The sequence below is a fragment of the Watersipora subatra genome, chromosome 3 (genome assembly GCF_963576615.1).
Source record: "Watersipora subatra chromosome 3, tzWatSuba1.1, whole genome shotgun sequence".
NCBI lineage: Eukaryota > Metazoa > Bryozoa > Gymnolaemata > Cheilostomatida > Watersiporidae > Watersipora > Watersipora subatra.
In genome coordinates this window covers 17,174,015-17,195,294 of record NC_088710.1, presented here as the reverse complement: position 1 = coordinate 17,195,294, position 21,280 = coordinate 17,174,015, and the positions used below count along the sequence as shown (strand labels likewise).

Sequence of the window (21,280 nt, the reverse complement as noted above, 5' to 3'; positions counted from 1 at the left end):
TGTTTACCAATGCTTCAACGTAAATAAAATTTATATAAATGCCTGCCCTATTAACACCTGTTAGATTGACCAGAATACATTGGTTATACCTCCGGGAGTTGTTTCACCCACCCAAGTGTTTGTTCCGAGGAAGCCTTGACCACAGCATCTCTATATGAACCGCCAATGTTTTCAAGGCTCTTTGAAAGGGATGCTGGTTTGTCTGCATTTTTTGGTGGTTTTACAGCTTTAGAGAGAGATGGATTTGCATGCTTTTTGCTATTTCTACCAGCACTATTAGTGGTTCCGCTACGACTGGCTGTTTTGTGAAACTTTCCCGCACCATTTGACGTGACAGAACTTTTAGAACTAGTTGAACCTTTTGATGTTGGAGATGTTTTTGACCTCGACCTACGAACAGTTTCCCATCCTTCCACATCACTGGAGCCTCCCTCTAAATGCTCTGGACTTTCTACATTCTCTGATACTGCTATAAAATAAGCATGATACAAGCTATATAACATTACAAATTAAACCTTCGAAAACATGAAAACAATTAAAAAACTTGACTTGACCAACCACATAATATAATAAAGTAATTCATCTGAGCCATTGGTCATTACATTTAGCAGGCAAAAACAAGTGCAAACAAAAGGGCAAACAACTCCAACCTGAACCATTCTCTACTTTGAGAGGACTGGGTTTGACCACATCTTGAGGAGGTAGCTCAGAGGGCAGAAGGAGACTCGGGTCCAGCCGTCGCTGTTCTAGCTGTTGGAAGTGCTGAGCTTCCAGCTCTTTTACAGTCAGAGTTCCTGAGTAAAAAGAAAAATATCAGTAACGTTGGGAGTGGGAAAGTATCTTGTATGTGAGCAAGAAATCTGGGGTGCGAAGAAGGTCTTGGTTGAGAGGATGAGGTCTAACTCTATCTTGACAGTTTTTATGAGCTGCAAGTTTTTGCATACAAAAAATGGTCTCATAATAACGTCTTATTTTTTATCAAAATATCAGAATAACAAGTAAAAAATTAAGTAAAATATATATGACTATCACATGAATGGTGAATCTATATAAATAGGACTGAGAGATACGGCGAGACAACATCAAAACAGAGTGATAAGATAAGTACAAAGGCTACAAACACAGAAAACACTAAATACAGTCAAACATGGATAACTCGCCCACGGATAGCTCGAACACATGGTTAATTCGAACGGTTTCTTTGGTCCGTTCCCACGTAATGATAAATTGCTACTATAGATAACTCGAACTCAACACTGTTAACTCGAACTGTTTTTTGCCCAACGGCTACCGAAACGGTTGTTATCGCTTTAGAAAATCACTTTATTCCAAGCCATAGAGGTAAACCTCAACTTTTCGTAATTCATAAGCGTCGTTATTACCTCTATCGGCAAAATATTTTTGTCAACGACTTTTTTTAAGGGTTTGGTGAAATTTGATTTATACCAAACATCCGCTTAACGATCGCCCTTCCGAAGCGAGGTTAAGTGAGGTAATCTTTGCATAAACTTCAAGAAAAATCGGCAAAATTGATCGTGGGTAAAACGCTCAAAAGAAAAAGATGTCTTTTCTTTTGAGCATTTCAACAACGATCAAGTTTTGCCAATGTCAATCTAAAAACGTCCTGGCAATAACATCACCTCAAACAACGAACCAATCTCAAGTGATAGAAAAATCTCTATACTTTTTGATAAAAACGTTTTAAACTTTACATTAGAAGCATTTAATTTGAAACAAGCCAGTTGTGCTTTTGATTTATATTATAGTTTGTATATGTACATGTATCTACTAATAAATAAGTAAATACATGGACTTGTGACAGTGCTCTGATAACTTGAACGCTCTGATAATTTGAACACTTTTGCTCGGTCCCGTGAAGTTCGAGTTATCCATGTTTGACTGTATGTGCCTTTACAGGCGGCACATACCCAATTCCAATCAAACAGAGCATAATCAAAATTAGCAGTTAACACGGGTGACACAATAGTAGCGCGACATTTATTTGGCTGAGGCTTTTAGAGTCGTGTCTACGATAGCCCAATGCTCCCCATACAAACAACTCTCACTACAACTATGATTACGAATGTATTGCCATAATATTTAATTTTTTGAGATTGCATTTCTATGGATTCTAAATCTACTCTGTGCCACCATCGATTATTCGAACATTAGCAAACTTATTACACGTACTTGAGTCTTAGTTTAGTTTTTATTAAACTTGTTGATATACTATAAAAACGGCATACACGGTTGATCAAGCTTTTGGCTGCTCTAAAAATATGAAGTATTTTTAATGTATATGAAGTATAATATAGGCAGAAGCAAAAATGTTTAGTTGGCAGCATATGAACAAGCATAAAGGTCAGACTCATAGAGGTAATATTTAAGTTGATTTAAACAAATAGAAACAGAAAAGGTTATCATTTATAAGTTTGTACACTGCTCGTCTTACACTTATTGAACTGTATTATTGGCAAGGCTACAGACGTCATCCTACTTAAGGCCTTGATACACACAACGTCGCTACTATACCATGCATCACATTGACCAAAAATGATTGACTAATGAGAATTGACTCCATTCGTTTGAAGGCCATCATATCCTTGCTGAGTTTTCTATTATCATAATTACTATTATTATTACTAGTACCCAGACAGACTAGTGTGCGACCGACTAGTGGCGACAGACTAGTGTGCGACAGACTAGTGTGCCCTGAGAGATCAATAGACGTGATGACTTCATCAATCTATTACAAATGAGAACATTTTTTTCCACAAATGTTTGGGTGAAGGGCTGTCGATATCAATATTATGTTCATTAAGGTTAACTCTTTCAGCCAATCTTAAATATGTCAGTTTTTACATCCGCCAACATGCTAATTTATAGACGGCGCATCTACAATGCATTCCCGACACATTAACAACAATTGGCTACACCAATAAGACATTTCGTCAATGTGTGTCATCCAACCCTTCACAGCTGCATGTGGCTATGCATACCTTTGACGAGGTCAGCCCAGCTGTTACTTGGACCGTCATGCCTGCCTCGAGTAGATTCTTCAACAGCGGAGAGATCCACAGAACATGGAGAACCTTGCTCTCGATTAGCCAGATGCAACTTGCCAGGCGATGTCTTTCTTACCTCCCACGCCAAAGCCACGGGCCTACAAGAATGTGCGTACAAATTGTGAAAATATTTTCACATTGCCACAGTGCTAAAATTATCATCTTAGTTAATTTTAAAGGCACAAAGTTTCAATGACAAAGCACTGTCTCAGATCAATATAAATATTCTAGATTGTAAAAACTTTCTCTCTAACAAGTCCAAGGAGTAGACTGGTTAGAGAGAAAGCAGGTAGCTGATGATGAACTTATCAAATCATACAAATATTATTTTCATTCTGACAAAAACCTTTATATATATATATATATATAACCTTAAGTTCTTATACTCGTTGGAAGGGCTGAGATAGCTACGTTGAACAAAAATCTAGGGTGCACATTCTTTGTGCTACCGAAGTTCAAATGTTGTCTATTCGCTAGCATTTAACATGCAAACCCATTTTAGTGCTATTCAAGCCTCGAGTTAAAAGCAGAAATAGCCTTAGCTCTCAAACATCTGAAGCTCAGGAATACCGTGAAAATGATGTAAGGTGTTCAACAAAGTGCAAGAAGAATTGTAAAACTCTAATATAATCAGTTGAAAAAGGACAACATCTTACAGAGATCTTTTGGATGGAGATAAAACTTAAAACAGGATTGGAACTTTGTTTTAAAACTAAATATAAATAAATGATAACAATAGTTTTTATCAAAGTAAGAATGATTTTTTACAAAAATATAATGCGACTCATCCCAAGCTGTCCCCAGTGTATTCTATCATTTATAATATTATGAAAAGCAAAAGTTCTCCCAATTCCTCTATGTAATATCACTCCATTAACATGCCTAATTTATTAAATTTTTTTTTGCCTCAACTCAATGTTTAAGAAATTTTATATGAAATATGAACCGACATGAACATTTGGGTGCTACCATGGCACATATTTTACCATGACATATAATTGAACAGAGGAGAGGTTGAGAAGACAAACCTCTGTCCTGCCTCTTCAAGATGCTCGTAGGTCTTGATGACATTCCACTGATTGATGAGAGACTCAAAGTCCTTAGTGCACTGTCTCAGTATCATGATCACTTCCTGTACAGCAGCAGTAATATTCATAAGGCTAGATATGGTACAGCATAATCACCAACATTACAATGTTGAAGAGAACAACTGCTCATCAATTTGAACTATATACACAGTTGTAAAATTTAGTTCCTGCAGTTCATATAAGCAAGGCTTCTGAAGTGTACAGTGTACAGCGGAGCAGACCAAATCTATAATAATGATTCCAACTTTATCATTGTGTCTGACTGTTAGTCCGTGGGGCCGCTTTGGGCTTCCACATTTTTGGCTGATTTCATCCGAACTTTACATGCATATGCTGCATGCCTTCCGCCAGATTGATAAAAATATTTGGTACTAAAACTCTATCTGGTTCCTGAGGACCAGCCTCTCAAACACCCACCCGCTGGCTATTTGATAGAAACTGAAAGGAATCTCATTCATTGTCGAGCTTGCTGTTAGTTATTAGTATAAGAATCACACAGATATTTACACACTTCATTTCAACTGCACGAAAGTAAAACTAGACAAAATTTTACATATAAAAAAAAGTATTTGGATTACTATTGACAGCGTGTAATATGACAATTTGGCTATAAATGTATGGATATTTATTTTCTTTATACAGTGAGCACCTTCAGATAAAAAGTGTAGAATTTTCTACACAGCATGAACCATATGAATATGTAAAAAAAAATGACAAAAGTTGTCTGCTCATGGGTCATCCATTCTAACTACATTTCTAGATATTAAACTTTTATAAGCGCCGTGAGCTGTCATAGCTTAGTTGTCTAGAGCGCCTGACCTACAAACAGTAGCTCGAGATTCAATCACCCAAAAGGTCACTGGTAGGACATCCAACTTCAAATTATTAAAACATTTTAAAAAATACTTTAATTTATGCTAAACTTTATAATATAATTTTTTTAGTAAAAAGTTAGCAAGGATCTTTACATTTTTCGCCTCTGGAGCGTTTCGTACAGAAATCGCAAACCTAACGATAGTTCAAACATTTCAAATTACCTCCTATTTTTCTGCAAGTACACTCTACCTATGAGCCTAAGCGTAAACGGCTGGAATCTTTAATATACTCCCTAAAATACCAGCAAACTTTCGCATTTCTTAATACCTATTTCAAAAGTCAAAACAACAAAATGAATCTCGTTTTCCAGTGCATGATTGCTTTAGTATTTTTAAAACTAAAAGTAAATATTTGCATATAAAAAAGTTAGTTTCTCTAGATATTATTTCGCTAGACTTTAAGGTAATACAAAAATCCTTCAGCTCGTATGAAGCGTATAAGAAGCAAGTGAAATGCAAGTAGTAGATAATTGCTAAACCCAAATATAAACCGAATTTATCATAAATAATTTATCAGTTGTAAATCTTATAAATATTGTAAATCTTATTTTTTCAACTAGTTTCAAATAATAAATAACTCCAAACGAACCATCCATTCAACTACATTAGCAAATCCTAAGAGAACAACTGGGAGTTGTAATCTCTTACTAAATATATTGATTAGGATGGATTACGGGAACTTTGCCATATTTGTCCTACTTTTAAACTATGGACAGTCAAACCTTGACCTGCAAATTATGAGTCTTTTGATGTCTCATATAGGCCTAATGAGTTTTTGGATATTCTCATGTAAAACTTGAACAAGTCTCCATCTTCACATACAACGTATTTTTAACTACAATTTCTTTGAAGTTCTCAAAACATTACAGCCTTGTAAGCACAAGCGAAACCAGCCACTAGAAAAGATAAAATAAAAAAAGAATGAAGATATGTGTCAAGTTATTTAAATACTATATTTATATATTTATATTCAGATACCATATTTATCGTAAGCTATAGTAAGCTATTTCCATCATAGTTAAGGATACAGTCAACCCTCGTTAAAAAGGGGTGGTCCGGTTTAGCCGATTGTCTGGGTTAATCTACATGTAAATGCTTATATATCAATCGGTTTTTTACATCATCAGTTCGTATGCACATGCGCTCGGTCACGAAAATGCTGCCATTTTTGTAGACAAACAATCGTCATGTTCGTTCACTTTACGTTATTGGATAGTATTTTTGATGTTAATTCGATTTTATATCGGCATTCTCTGGATAAAGTGTTCAGGTCGCTATACAAAATTGCGAACAACAGCGTCGTTCGCAAAAATTAATTGCAGGAGCTTCGTGCTTTCAACGGTAAAAAATATCTACAAAGATGGCGGACCACGATAGAATGTCGTCACGAAAAAACGAAAGATAGGCTGATATATACAGGTAAAATCACATTAAAAAGGCCTATATACATTGCACTATATACCATGCACTGAACCATATTTTCTTTAAGATATTTAACCAGCACGAAAAAAATATTTCTGAGTTGTGGAAATCTTTCAAAATAACAATGAAGATTAGAAAACTCCTGTAACAGCAAGCTATTTGTAAAAATTTCCATGCACGCTAAGTATTATAACCAGTTTGTTTTACTTAATATTAAATAATTTACTTTTTCAAACTTATGTTGTGGTTTTCTAACGCATTTATAAATCATACAAAATTATATTTTACTATCATAAAAGGCACATAGCACACAAACGATGTGATTGAGAAATGTATTGAACTGTTGCGAGTGATTTATATAAACATTTTTAATGAAAAAAATGTTTCCTACAATTAATAATTTTCTAAATTTAAACTAAAATGAATATAAACCGGTTGGTTATTAATTGTTTGAACGTAACTGTACCTTGAATGCAGCCGCTTTGTCCAAATTGGTCCGTCTTATCCGATATCTGGACTAACAGGGTCAATTTTAACGATGGTCGACTACATTTCTATCACTTGATACCGCCAACCTACTCATTGCCGAGCTTACATTTCATTGATGTCTCATAAGTGCATAAATGTTGCCATAACAATCATAAGATGGACCTGAGGAGCTTCTGATGGTTGTCATAGCATGGACCCGAGGACCTCATGATGGTTGTCATAACATGGACCGAAAGACCGTATGACCTTACCTTACACTCATTCACACTCTCATCCGTCTCGCACGTCTGGTAAATCTCGTCAACGGCTCTCTTCAGATTATCGAAAAGGAATGCCCAGTATCTAGCTCTCATATCCGTCTTACGGTTAGCCTGTGAGCCAAGGGAGCTGGTGGGCCGACTTCCTGCTGACCTAACTGAGGAGCTATCATCTCGCTTAGTAGCTGGACTCATGTCCCGCCCGACCCCTGAGACAAGTCGTTTCCTCGGAGATTTAATTGGTTTGAATGCTGCAAGGAAAGATCACTAAGATTAGACACGAACGATGGGGTCAGTGACAACATTACATTGAGGGACCAATAATAACTAATTGATACAGCGGTCCGGAGTAACATGAATATTTGCACGCTTATATACTTTTAATAGAGATTTAGCTGTATATGTTGAACATCATGCGAGGCCTTAAGTATATCGAACAATAGGGAGGTTTCAATGATGTAGGCCTGTGAGACTTAAAAAACTTTCAGAACAAGAGTGTCTGTGAACATCGATTCCATTTTGACAATTACTAAAAGCTGACCTGAGAGTTTTAAAGTGAATGCTGGCGGTCCTCAGCGTTGGAAAAAATCATGATGTTTTTGAAAAAACAAAAAAATCGGATTTTTTAAATTTAAATCAGATTCTTTCAATTTAAATCGGATTCTTTTGAATACATCAATTACCATTTTTTTCATAACCTCTAACATAATATTATTTTATTGAAGTTTTCCACTTAAAAAACATAATCAACATAAAACAACTTTGCATTACTTCAATTTACTAAAAGTAGTTTATATTTTAATTCTGACCAAGTTGTGTAGTTCATATTCACAGTAGACCCTCTATAAGTCCCATTTTTGGGGTCAGCCTTTAAGATGGGAAAGTTCTGAAGAAAATAAATCAAACATGATATTTTAGGATGATTTAAATCACAGCCTTTGACATGGAAAAAATCATCAAACATGATTTTTTAGGATGATTTAAATCATTTGATTTAAATCGGCCAACCCTGGTGGTCTTTTAATAAGACCAGATGAAAACTAAGAACAAGTGATGAAACACGGCACCTCTTGGCAGGATGTAAACATAGAGTACTTTCAGCTTCCCTACGTATACTCTAAAACGTTAAAAAATTTATCATCGAACAGGGTGAGCCAATAAGTATTCGTTTAGTCTTATCGAATATCTATAAATTTGGAGTTGTCTTTCATATGCCACTTTCAGTGATTTGTGAATGACAGTAATTACTGTATGAATGGCCCACAGATTCATCCAATTGTTAGCATCTACCTAAAACCAATTTGCTATAAAGCAAGTGTTCGGTTATCGTTGTGTAAACACATTAAAATATTTATAAAGACTGGAGTTGCAGACTTTCCTGATGCATCACCACACATATGCTTTCCCGCTTCAATGAACCTTACTGACTCAATTATCATTCATCCTGTACTTTGATAAAGGCAAAAACTGTTGTATTTCTCCTAAAATCATGAAGGATATGTGATTGTAATTCAAATGCCCAAATGTACCCAACCATGTACCCTCTACTTATGAGGAATCTAAAAGCCCTTTATATGAAAAAGATGCTACATTATCTTATTTAAAATGAATAAAGTGCTGATTAATTCTAGATCTGTATGGTCTGACCAGGATAAGACAACTTCTACATAAAATTGATCATTAGAGACAATCCATTACAACTAGAATTACAGCAAGTTATTACACACAGAATATAGCCTTGAAATAGTTTCAACATACCAGGGCAATTACAACAACATACCAGGGCAATTACAACAACATACAGGCGCGACCGACGAAAGTATTATCACCCCTGCCTTTGATGTCTTGTCCATTTAGCAAAAATTGGATTAACTCTGAATAGACTTTACTTACTGCATAATCTCTTCAAGCCATGAGTATTGTACATCATTAGAAAGCTTAAAATCAAATATTTATACTGAGATTAAAACTTCTAGCAATAAAACCATTTTCACTGAAGAATGGGCCTCAGAGATTGACTCCAAATATTTTGTCGGTTTCACAAGCCCCCAGACACTGCTGGGATAGTTTTTGTTGTAGACAAATGTTTTTAAAGGTTGACTTGCAACAAAATCACATTACAGTTATTTGGTATTAAAAGATTCACTATGCCTTACTATGTCAATAAGCGTATTTATTCAGGACCCCAGATTAGACACAACGATATCAAACAGGAATGAATAGAAGACCAAACTGAAGATGGTAAGATGAAATGGATATATGTTGATGCAAATCAACTTGGTACGGAGAGCTAGGTAATGTTGGAATAAACACCCCGAGGCCTCCTTAACGGGAGATATGAACAGCGTGAACATTTCATACCGTTCGCCAAAGGTAAACTGTATAAAATGTTTATATAAATCTCTTCTGTATAATATCACCTGCGATGAGATTTATTTATACGAAGGAATCTTGTTGCATTTCTCTGTCAGGCTCTCTCAAAAGATGCGTTAAACTTCAAACATCAAAGGAGAATGAAGTACGAATTTAAAAATTCCTGTAAATTGTGCTGATGATAAGAGAGAAGACTATGTAGGTATTTCCTATAAAAAAAAGGTAGCAGATGGTGTAAAACATCTTTGAAAACAAAACTTACGAAAAGTTGTGAAAGTCTGGAATATACCCTTCCTTATGACACATGCATTACCTGTGACCTCTTCCTTATGACACATGCATTACCTGTGACCTCTTCCTTATGACACATGCATTACCTGTGACCTGAAGACTAAACAAAGGACTGTTATCATTCTATTTCCTCCTAGTTCAACCATGACATTAGTTGTAGCGAAAACTACATAGGCGGAACTATAATGACATGATAACAAAGCTTATGAGGCCTGGAAGCGAGACAATTCCTCCCACACGAATAATGATATACGCCTTTCAATAAAATATCAGCTGACTAATTCTTAATTTTGTTAAAGCTTATTTAATAACAACTTTTTTCAATCCAAAGTTGACTGATTCAATTTCGCCAAGCCATCACCTCGTATCAGAAATTCCTTGACAGTAGCGGTAGAAATCACTTACCAGTTTTGGTCTGACCTCCGTCGCCGGCAGGTACGTTATACGCAATGAGATTCCTTGCTGCACGGCCTTCTTCTTGGACTATCTTCCTCACTCGGTCATGACTCATCAATGGACCATTCACATGCTGCTGAAGTAAGCGAACAGTAAGCACTTTTATGATATTGATCCCCGATAGCGCAGAGCTTACAGAATGAACAACCTCAACGAGTGGCACCCAATATGCACGTGTGAACAAGGAGTGTATTGACCCCGATTACTAATAGACAACTATTTTACTGTCTGAACTGAACATCTGCTGAAACATCTGCTAATAAAATGTACTATTATTCCCCAGACAGTGTGGCAAGTCAGAGCTTGACTCAGCCTATCCACGATGCTAATTAGATTAAGGCTTACTACCGGAAGAAAACATGTGAAATAACTTACAAAATATCAATATGAATTAAATGCAAGGTAGGTTTAAAACTTTACAAGTTATGTCAAGTTTTTTATATTACTGTATCGAAAATAATTCCATTTCAAACAAAATTATTTTCTAAATTATGCCAAGCAAGAATCATAAAGACGGCAACAGTTAGTTAATAAAATAAATGGTTTAACATATAGCATTTAAAATAGCTTTCTAACAGATGTCAGGGGAACAATGTTAAGAGAGCAAGCAATGATATTTCCAAAATAATTGATTAAGGAACTGAGGTTCTACGCAATTTGATCATGTCACAAGTTATATGGAACCTCTAACGACTATTTAGAAAATGTCAGAGTTATAGCAAACCAAAAAAATTAATAGATACTGCGTAACAAAACCATTACAATATTCTTGATCAATTTAAAATTTATTGTTGGCATTGCGAATATGCATAAGGGGTAGTTAGTACAGTTAATCTTCATCTTATTTTTGACAGCAGGTCATTCTCAGATTCTCTGGACAAATTGCTATATAAACTGCTAAAGATGCTATTTCAAACAATATTTACAAAGTACTATATTATACATACAAATGACTAATAGGTGACACGGAGTATGTACTATGATGGACTGCAACCATCAATAAACAACAGTTAGATCCAGTTATAGATTACTGTAGTTCTCCGATCTACAAGGCTGTTTACAACAACTTATCTTTTTACAGAAAGCAAAATTTGTTCAGTATTTTCATAGTTCTCCAAGGATTAAGGGGTGGAAGAGATAAGGTGGAGGGGGTAAGAGGTAGAGGAGAAAGGGTTAAGGGGTAGAGGGAATAAGGAGGAGGGAAAAGGAGGGGTGGGTAAGGGGTAGAGGAGAAAGGGCTAAGGGGTAGAGGGGGTAAGGAGGGAAAAGGGATAATGAGGGGTGGGTAAAGGGTAGAGGAGAAAGGGTTAAGGGGTAGAGGGGGTAAGCAGGAGGGGGTAAGAGGTATAGGGGGGTAAGAGATAGAGGAGGGGAGTAGAGGGGGTAATTTAATGTGCGCTAGAAGAAATTTTATTGGATTCCCTCAAATTTCTTTGTTAGAGTGTCGGTGTTGTTCAATTGAGTCTCTTTATGTCGCTCACCCATGACTGAGAGCAGCATGTAAAAGACAACTCCAAATTAATGGATATGCTTAAAGGTTGACTTGCATCTCACATTACAGTTATTTGGTATCAAAAAGTTCACCATGTCTTACTCTGTTGTGTTGTAGGTGCAAAGTATGTGAAAATGTGATTACAAGCTCTTAAAAGCTAAAAAACGAACAGTTAATCGCAGCCATCACAAAAACGCCTTAGTTTGGAATCTCTTTGTTTGGCTGACGTACACCAACAGTTTGGTTATTGTTTTGACACGTAATGTTATCCTGTGAAATTAAAGGCCACTAAAAGACTCGATATAAAACGTCTCATAGCACTAGTTTATGACAAATACTTCGGGTTCTACCGGAAAGCCTGTATCAAATATAAATGCTCGTTACTTCACAGTATCATTTCAGCCTGGTCTAATCATCTGGTCGTAATCTGATCATTTGACCCATACTTTACGCCAAGCCCCACGAACAGTCTCTGCAGCATTTTTCGACTATCGCATGTGATCAACAGGCTCCTCATGTTCATCAGAGGATGATATGCACTCATTCGAGCCGAGGTTAAAAAATTAAGCAAATTTTTATGGTAGGTTTTGAGATATCAGTGCTCTAATGACAGTTTTACAATTATGATGAAATAGACGCGTAAGGACAATAGACATGATTTTATTGAATGTGTGAAGTATATTTGCGAAAATATTTCGACGAATGAGGCTGCATGAAAGTGTAAACAGAAGCCATCTTGTTCAATCACGTTCCATTTGAGCCTCTTTGGAAATGGATTCCAATCTACGACATTTTCGTGATGGCTGTGATTACCTGTTCATTTTTGAGCTATCAACTTGTAATCACATTTCCACATATTTTGCACCTTTAACACAGCAGAGTAAGACATGGTGAATCTTTTCATATCAAATAACTGTAATGTGAATTTTGGTGCAAGTCAACCTTTGAGACTAAATGGGGTCTTATCGTCTACACCATTCCACGGCAGATATTTTACATCATTTGTCATGCGCACTGGCCTAGGGTACATGTAGAGAATCAGAAAATGCCCGAATAAACTCATACAACTAAACTATGGCAGGACTTGGCAAGGCATGTTCAGGTGCTCATTCTATAATTGATAGCGCCATGGTCAGTCATGGGTGACCCATGACTGACCATGGGTCACCTGTTATTGCTCCAAAAGATTCATGACTTGTCAAGTCGAAAATACATCTGACCCAACCTAAGAGATAATTGTATGTGAATTCATTGATAACCTGACTTTGAAGCATTTTTGGACACATTTTGAAGTTTTTTGAGTTAAACCTCATAGGGTCATTAGTTCAAAGACTAAAGATACTAAAATTTGAAAGGCATTTCTCGTTAAAATGCTTTAAACATGGCAGATTTCTAATAAAAAAATTGAAGTTATGGATGGAGTTGTCCTACTCCAACCAACAAAACAACTCAAGATAAGACAACAATGAGGTGACATTTTGGTAACGAAACCAGAAGCATAACCTTTGTGGTGCACCAGGCATACGTTATTTTAATGCCGAATATTGCGTAGAAAACATTGTAAAATTACATCATTCTGCTCAATCCAAATATTATATTTTCATTAAAATTAAATAGAAGTAAAAACCTGTCATTCCTAAAACCCTGCTACATCTAAATCCAATGATATTAAAATTCTCGAACAATTTTCAATGTTTGACAATTATCATATGAAACTTACATTGTTCAGTTTTGCAAAACTCATGTTTTCATGTAATTATATTTCCATTAGCTCGAGCCAATTTTTATTGATAATAGTATACAGAACAAGCAAAAAGGAATGGCAAGTAATAGACTCAAACCTTGGAGAGACCTCTTGCAGTTCCTTCAAGTGAACTGTGGCTCCTACCATCTCCAACCAGATTATCAGCAGATGTATTTAGAATTTGTTGACTGTGAGACTTGTTCTGTGCAACACCATTACGTGGAGCAGCTGAGTTTTTGTTCCGTTTTTGCGATTTGCCATGATTGACAGAAGCTGTCCCGTTTGATCGTCTGCTGCTGGCTTGCGAGCTAGATTTGCTAGAATGTGACCTGAGCTCATTGCAATTGCTATTATCATGGAGACTTTCCCTGCTTGTGGTCGAGCTAGAGTTTGATAATCTGGCCTTGACATCACGACCAGATCTTTTCTTCTTCAAGTCACTCATTGTAGAGACACCAGGAAGATGTTTTTATAAAAGTCTGTTCATTTTACTTCCTGCAAAGTTAATTGCATAAGTGTGTACATTACATATGAAAACTATGACCTCATTTTGGTAAGTTGACTTTGGAATTAGACAAGTCTAAAATGCTTGCTTTGCTAAAGCTTGTCCTAGTAATTGTAAATAATAATAACTCGCTAAAATTTTATGAATGGGAAGAGGTGGATTGATATAAGATAAAAATATTCTGAGTTCCCCTAGACTAGCTTAACTCTTAAAGAACAAATGATACTGAGATGGTACTGTATTAATTTGTATATGCTAGGAGAAACAAAAAGAACAATCAATAGAAAAGTTTCTAGCGGGAAGATGCTTAATTAATAAACAAAAATATTAAGATAATCTTCAAGGAATTTCACACAAAAGTTTGATGTTCAAAAATATAGATGCTACTATAAACAATATCGCAAGCAAAAGATAGCATTCAGCAGTCTATGGCCTGTCAAACAACAAAATGAAGTGTATTATTCAGCTATTTAAGGCTTTAACTGTTCGCTAATATCATATTAGTGATAGTTTACATAATTCACTTGCAAGAATTCTAACCATAGACATAGAATGTTAGTTATTCTGATAAATAAAAACAGATTTAAAAAATGGCTCAAATGAATGTACATTACAATACTTTAGGCTCAGCTATTATAGCTTCAGCCTATTTATTGTCATAAAACTAACATGTTTTCAAATTTTCTCAGACAACTGTTGGCTTGATAAAAAAGAGCAATGCTACAACTCTTAACAACAGGTAAACTTCATATGAAATGTCTGTTCAATGTTTTAGCATTAACTGCGTGATATCTGGAACACTAAAACATAATATGACAAACTGCTGCACAGGGTTGGCTCGGTTTAAACCGAGTGGTTTAAACCAGCCGAAAAAAACGGTTTTTATGGTTTTTTCATTATTTTTTGTGAAACACATAATATTTTAAGCTTCTAGTGGTTTCATGTGCGGTAAAAATGAAATTTTATGTAATTATCAGCTGTGGAAGTTTATTTAGGAAACAGTAGTAAAGTGATGGCTTAGCTAAAGTTGCAACTACATGAAATCCTAGCACAACAATGAATTAGTGAATTTCATTTTCAATTGGTTTTATCAAGTGATATGATGAACTTTTTACTGATGAAATATAAAAGCCATGTGAAATATACTAATCCAATCATCGTCTCTAATAATGAATGAATACTTTCTCAAGTCTGGCCAGTGAGAAAGGATTACTTATAATTAGAAATTAAAACAATAAAATGCTTTTGGGCAAAAGCTAAGTTTGCAAACTAATATTTCATTTATTGGGCACAAACAAAAATGGCTGGAATGTTAGAATTCAGTTTATCAAGTTTTTTGGTGTTTTGAAAAGTTTAAGTTGTGCCTAAAATTTCCAACATGCCTCGCAAACAGGATCCCGTTTGGCAGTTTTTCACTCGAGCTGCAAAAGGCAAAGGTTTTAAGACAAAATGTAATAGGTGTGCTGTCGTAACGCGAGGTCCCGCAGTTAGGCTTAAAGCTTATGTAGCAAAATGTCAAGCTGAAAACCCCAATTTAGACAGTGATGCTAGTATTCAGGTGATAGAGGTTGAGTCATCTGCCACTGCTCCAAACACTACCAATGCATCTGCATTATGCTCTGCTCTACACTACTCCATGACTAATCACTTGGATTAAAATTCCTACTTATACATAAAGGCAAATGTAAAATATTCACTTTATGTGATAAGATTTCTGCTCTGTATTTCGTTGATCATGTTTGATTAAAGACTCATTCCGAAATTTCCATATGTTTTCTCTCTCTTTTCCCATAACAACTCCCACAGTACCATCTTTAACAGATGATTCCACATATGTATGTCCAATACTCAATCATGCAGCTATGGTAAGTGATGTTAATTAGACTTATAATTGCAAAAACCTTGGTAAAATTATAAAAACCGGTTTAAACCATAAAAACTGGTTTAAACCAAAAAACCTAGTTTTTTCATAAAAACTGTGGTTTTATCCAACCCTGTTGCTGCATGTACGACCGGAAAAAATGGTTTTCACCAGAGCACCAACTAGAGGAAACCATCAATGGATCCTCCAAAATGTCTCTCAAACATAATAGCTTCCTTTCACACACCGTCAGGAGCTCAAATCAAAGATTGCTCAATAGCTGCACACATAACATATTCACACCACTAACACCCTGCTACTAGCAATAATGTAATATAAAGCCTTTGACGAACTCTAGCTAAGGCCTACAAGTGTTAGAAAGAAGAAGAGAACAGTGGTGAGAAGACACATCGAAGAACACATAAAAATATTGACTTCAAATCTATTTAATCATGGTAATCCGTTAGTTGTAAAAAACAACAAAAACAAGTAACACAAATGCGAGAAGTATCAATATGATTTGTGCATCATTGCGAAGAAGAGAATGACAAAGTGGGGCTGATGAAAGGGAGTTCGCTGTAGTTCATTGACATTGTCGTCGAGGGCTTGAAAAGTGGACTACGTAAAATTGATCATTAAATAGCGACTAAAACCGTATGCTAAAACCTCAGATTTGATGGTAAACACTAAGATTAGTCGTTTAATGTGATGTACATTTAAATAATTTAGGGAGAAATTCGACATATATATTCGTAAGTAGTGCTACTGGTGCAAAGCTAATCAGTATGTAGCAACTATTAAAATTTACAGACACTAGACTATAGCTTTCTTCACGCATTGCTGTATCTAAATATTCTCAAACGCAGCTATGCTTTGAATTCAGTAATTGAACATGCACAATCACAAAAATGTTTGAGAAAGACATTCAGTGCGGGGTTAATGTTTATAACAAATCTCCCAGGAGTGGTTTTTACATTAAAAATTAATTTAGGTTAAGTCTTTGTTGAAATAAATTGTCAATTTTTTTAACGTATTTTTGATAATATACTTAAATTTGAATAGTTTTAAAACGTAATTGGTTTATCATCGACTTTCCGCGGGTTATGATGAAATCCGGGGTGGTGCCCAAGCCGCTGCTCATGGGCATCTTTCTTTAGATAAAAATCACATGTACTTGAATTGAAACTTTATGTTCAAACAGATTGTGTATAAAATAATCAATAGGAATACAACATGTTTGATAAAAGTATAAATGATAGAAATTGTGAATAATGAGCAGCTGCTTTAGAATAAAATGTTTTTTTTTTATCGATTTCGTTAAACAACAGTGTAATTTTGTTAAGATTACAACATGAGTAAAGCAAGAAGTGAAAACTTTCAGCGCATTTAAAAAAATTGTTACGTTGTTTGCGTTATGTACAACCATAATATACTTCGTATGTGGTAAAAAGCTTTCGTATTGGAGGCATTCCCTTAAAGCCTCTAGGCTATATGTTGCTCCACGAAAACGATAAAATGTGTATCAGATTTTGTTGCAGTTCAGTGTGGAATAATTGGGTTGTCAGTGGACATTTTTGTGTACTGCTTTTTGGTTCCTATCCATTTTTATTTATTGTGTTTTATTATGGTTGATATTAGAATGGAATTTGGAGTACCAAATACAATTATCTGATCACTCACCAGTAGCGTATTCAGCAGTTTGAAAAGTCCAATTTTTCCAGTTCAATTGGCAGTGGCTCATTTAAGTACTTCATAATCCATATCACATTGGCAAAATTGCTTTTAATAGTGGGTCAATTAAGGTAGCAATTACTACTGAGTAGGTGGTTAATTAGGTTAGTAGGAAAATGCGGAGATGGAGTTGGCAACAGATGATTAGTTTGAATCAGTATCAGCTGCTACTAAGTGATGCCTTCTCCAACCTGTGTGGATACTTGATTAACCTAGTCACATGAAGTTGTACTCTTGTTGGGCTATCAAATTTTTTTTTAATATACCTGCAGAAATAGCATTTAATTACTGCATTGGTTACCACAGTCAGCCTTTCCATATTGTGTCTCCTGAAATACTTTTATCCTTCGGCAATTGTTTCGAGGGCATTTTGTTCAAAGTACTTTTTAATTTTTTCCGTACATAAAAGTTACTTAGTAGGTGACTTTGCTTGTCACTACTAATTATGCTGTCATTTTTCAGCGTTTCGACGGTATGAAGGTTTCTGAAATAAGTGATTCTACGTCATTCGTGTACTTGGACAATAATGGTACTACTCCGATTGCTTCTGAAGTTCAACAAGTTGTTGTTAATGCTCTTTGTGATGCTTGGGGAAATGTGAGCAGCAATACCATTTTCGGACTTCAAGCACAAGAAGCTGTAGCAAATGCTAGAAGAGCAACAGCCCACATGATTAGTGCTCACCCTAATGAGATTGTCTTCCTTTCTGGGGGAACCGAAGCTAACAACATGGTGCTAAACATGTTTAAATGCCAACAAAAGTTGCAGAATGGTTATGGAGCTGGAGATGAGGTTGTTAAACTTCCTCATATTATAACATCATCAATTGAACATGTTTCAATAACCAAGCCTTTAGAAAAGTTAAGAGATGATGGGTTAGTAGAAGTGACTTTTGTGGATGTGGACAAAACAACTCATGCCATTCGGGTGGAAGATGTGCTGCAGGCAATTCAACCCCAGACTACTCTGATTTCACTCATGTTAGCCAATAATGAAACTGGTACGAATTAATGTTCTATTTTGATATATAATAATGTAATTTTCATACACCGTACGTCTCATTTCTAGCTTTGGTTTATGGTTTTCTTTGGAATTAGCTGTTATTTATTGTAGGAGTTTTACAGCCAGTAAAGGAATTGTCAGAAAAGCTTCGTCCATACCAACATTCGAATAGAAAAATTTACCTTCATACAGATGCTTGTCAGGCGATTGGGAAAATTCCTGTTTCAGTAAAGGACCTTTCTGTTGACTACTTAACCATAGCGGGGCACAAGTTTTATGGACCACGAATCGGTGCTTTGTATGTTCGTGGTTTGGGTCACTGTAATGGCGCTCCTCTTCAACCTATGATTCTTGGAGGAGGACAGGAGAATGGTTACAGGGCAGGCACAGAGAATGTAGCAATGATTGTAGGGCTTGGGAAAGCGTCTGAACTCGTAAGCTCCAATATTCATTCCTACCAGTCTCAACTGCTTTCTGTCAGAGATTACTTAGAGGACAGTCTCCAACAAAAGTTTGGTTCTCTGATTCATTTTAATGCCAAAAGTAGTGACTCAACCCGTTTGCCAAACACCTGCAATTTTTCACTTGTCGGAAAGAGATTTCTAGGACGAGCTATTCTTCAACATTGCAAGGTGATAATCGCCGGAGTAGGGGCCGCATGTCATTCCAATGCAATTGTTGCATCCCCAATTCTTTTGAATAGCGGCATTCCTTCCGATATTGCAGTTAATGCTATTCGTCTCAGTGTTGGCATCAAAACATCATTTGCTGACATTGATGTTGCAGTTGAGGATATTTGGAATGCATATCAAGCTATTGCACATCCCAAGTCTCACTCTCAATCAACCGAACAATAATGTTATGCTGTATACCGAAATATGCTAAAAAACTTCAATGTTGAGTCTATGTTTTTGCGTGTTCTGATATTACTGATTAAGTTGGTATATGTCAATGAGACACAAAACATTTTGTTAGGACCTTTGAATATCTGCCTTCTATTTTTTTTCTTGAAATTTAGTCAACATAGTTCAATTTTATTTGCCTGAATTTTTCCATCCACTTAGAAAACGGATTCCATTTTGCTACTTATCACATACTCAGGTATCTCCTGCATATATTCTTTTGAGAACAGCACCAGTAGTCTCATTAGTTCTTCAACATTGCCAAATCGACCATCCTAATTAGTGCCTAATTTTAGACATGAGTTTTCGCTGAATTTTTAACATAACATGTAGCAATGTGGTATGTTATCAAGTTCCTGTAATATACGGATTTTTGGCACTCTATGTTCAAACAGTGGTTGTTAAAAGTTGGTTCAGTCTTGCTGGTTTTACTGGCCTCTCTCAACTTGTATAATTCAAGCAAGAATAAATTATTTCCAGAATTCTTACAATTAACTGGACATTGTTTTACTAGCATGGAGTAACACGAAAAGGGCAGCTACTCGTTCCTCCAAAATCTTTGCTAGAGAATTGGTTAAGAAATATCTGCTACACTGGTTAGCATTGTTATGGTTTATTTGAAATTTTTGTTTCTCAACATTCATCTCAGGTTTTTACTGAACTTTGATGTGCCATTTTTGATTTTCTAACATTTCTTAATAGCAACAAGCAGTTTACATTATTAGAACTTACTGTAATACTGATCTATAGCGAGTAGTTGAACAAAATGCCAATTAACTTCACATAATCTCATTTTCTGACACATTAACCAACCAATATTCCAGGGTTGCCGATTAAAATCAAATGATTTAAATCATCCTAAAGAAATCATTTTTGATTATTTTTCCCATGTCAAAAATGAGACTTTTAAAGGGTCTATTGTGAATATGAACTGCACAACTTGGTCAAAATTAAAATAAATAACTTTGAATAAATTAAAGTGATGCTAAGTTGTTTTGCTATGTTGCTAATGTTTTAATGTGGCACACTGCAACAAAATAAAATAATATTATGGTAGCGGTTATAAAAAAAGCTGGTAATTGTTGTTTAAAAAAATCCTATTTAAATTAAAAAAAATCTGATTTAAATCAAGAAAATCTGATTTTTTGATTTAAAAAAGTCATGATTCTTTCCAACCCCGCAAAATTCAGTACAGCATAGAACTTGGTTTACAGATTTGTCATTGTGAGGATTATTTTTGCTAGCAGCTGTTTTTGCAGTGATCTGAGTGACCTGAGATGGCAGAATGTTACATTATGGGATTTGTAGTTCTGTACTGCAACTTGTGTTATCAGTGTTTCATATCAATTGGTAATTCTTAATCTCGATGAAAGATGACCCCTTAGGGAAGATATGATTACACGGCGAGCTGGATGTGGCCAATGAGCCTGAGTTGAACACAAGAAAGATAAATTGATATCTAGAGGCACAATGGTTAATTTGATGGCTTGTTTACATATATATATAGTATAATGTCATTGGTGCCGTGTAAAGTCAAATAATTAAGTGGTTTAGATGGAGCATCTCCCTCATAGCTTGGTACATTCGATGCAGTCAATGCAGTAGACTACAATGCTGGACTACTACGGTCATTACTTCTGAACTACATGAAACCATGAAAATAATAGCTGAAAGGTGTAAAAATTCATACAAGCAACAGAATACCACCATCAGTTTTTTTTATGCGT

The 21,280-nt window shown here is 35.6% G+C and overlaps 3 protein-coding genes across 3 annotated transcripts in view; 1 reads left to right on the top strand and 2 right to left on the bottom strand.

Annotated features, from left to right (window-relative positions):
• The window catches only part of LOC137389884 (S phase cyclin A-associated protein in the endoplasmic reticulum-like), a 37,631-nt gene extending 37,420 nt beyond the window's left edge, over positions 1-211 (bottom strand). Inside the window, exon 1 of the mRNA XM_068076037.1 lies at positions 112-211. The gene's annotated coding sequence lies outside the window, so the exon portion shown is untranslated. The remainder of the gene's footprint in view (positions 1-111) is intronic.
• LOC137390395 (S phase cyclin A-associated protein in the endoplasmic reticulum-like) lies at positions 84-13,997 on the bottom strand. Its single transcript, XM_068076727.1, has 7 exons — positions 13,650-13,997; positions 10,266-10,392; positions 7,191-7,447; positions 4,094-4,197; positions 3,000-3,163; positions 651-794; positions 84-469 (listed from the first exon to the last, which is right to left on the bottom strand). The coding sequence occupies exons 1-7, from the start codon at positions 13,995-13,997 to the stop codon at positions 84-86; spliced, it is 1,530 nt and encodes a 509-aa protein (XP_067932828.1).
• A 4,191-nt stretch (positions 13,998-18,188) lies between these two features.
• LOC137391289 (selenocysteine lyase-like) lies at positions 18,189-19,918 on the top strand. The gene is made up of 2 exons (XM_068077716.1): positions 18,189-18,649; positions 18,763-19,918. Exons 1-2 carry the CDS (start codon positions 18,319-18,321, stop codon positions 19,506-19,508), a joined length of 1,077 nt encoding a protein of 358 aa, XP_067933817.1. The 5' UTR covers positions 18,189-18,318; the 3' UTR covers positions 19,509-19,918.
• The last annotated feature ends 1,362 nt before the right edge of the window (positions 19,919-21,280 follow it).

What these genes read in the sequence shown, in the direction of transcription:
- LOC137390395 (XM_068076727.1), bottom strand. Translation starts at nt 13,997, where the DNA reads ATGAGTGACTTGAAGAAGAAAAGATCTGGTCGTGATGTCAAGGCCAGA. An exon ending in AGAGTGTGAATGAGTGTAAG is followed by an intron (nt 4,198 to 7,190) that starts GTAAGGTCATAC and finishes GCTGCTGTACAG; the next exon opens with GAAGTGATCATGATACTGAG. An exon ending in CAAAGTAGAGAATGGTTCAG is followed by an intron (nt 470 to 650) that starts GTTGGAGTTGTT and finishes CTTATTTTATAG; the next exon opens with CAGTATCAGAGAATGTAGAA.
- LOC137391289 (XM_068077716.1), top strand. Translation starts at nt 18,319, where the DNA reads ATGATTAGTGCTCACCCTAATGAGATTGTCTTCCTTTCTGGGGGAACC. An exon ending in GTTAGCCAATAATGAAACTG is followed by an intron (nt 18,650 to 18,762) that starts GTACGAATTAAT and finishes TATTTATTGTAG; the next exon opens with GAGTTTTACAGCCAGTAAAG.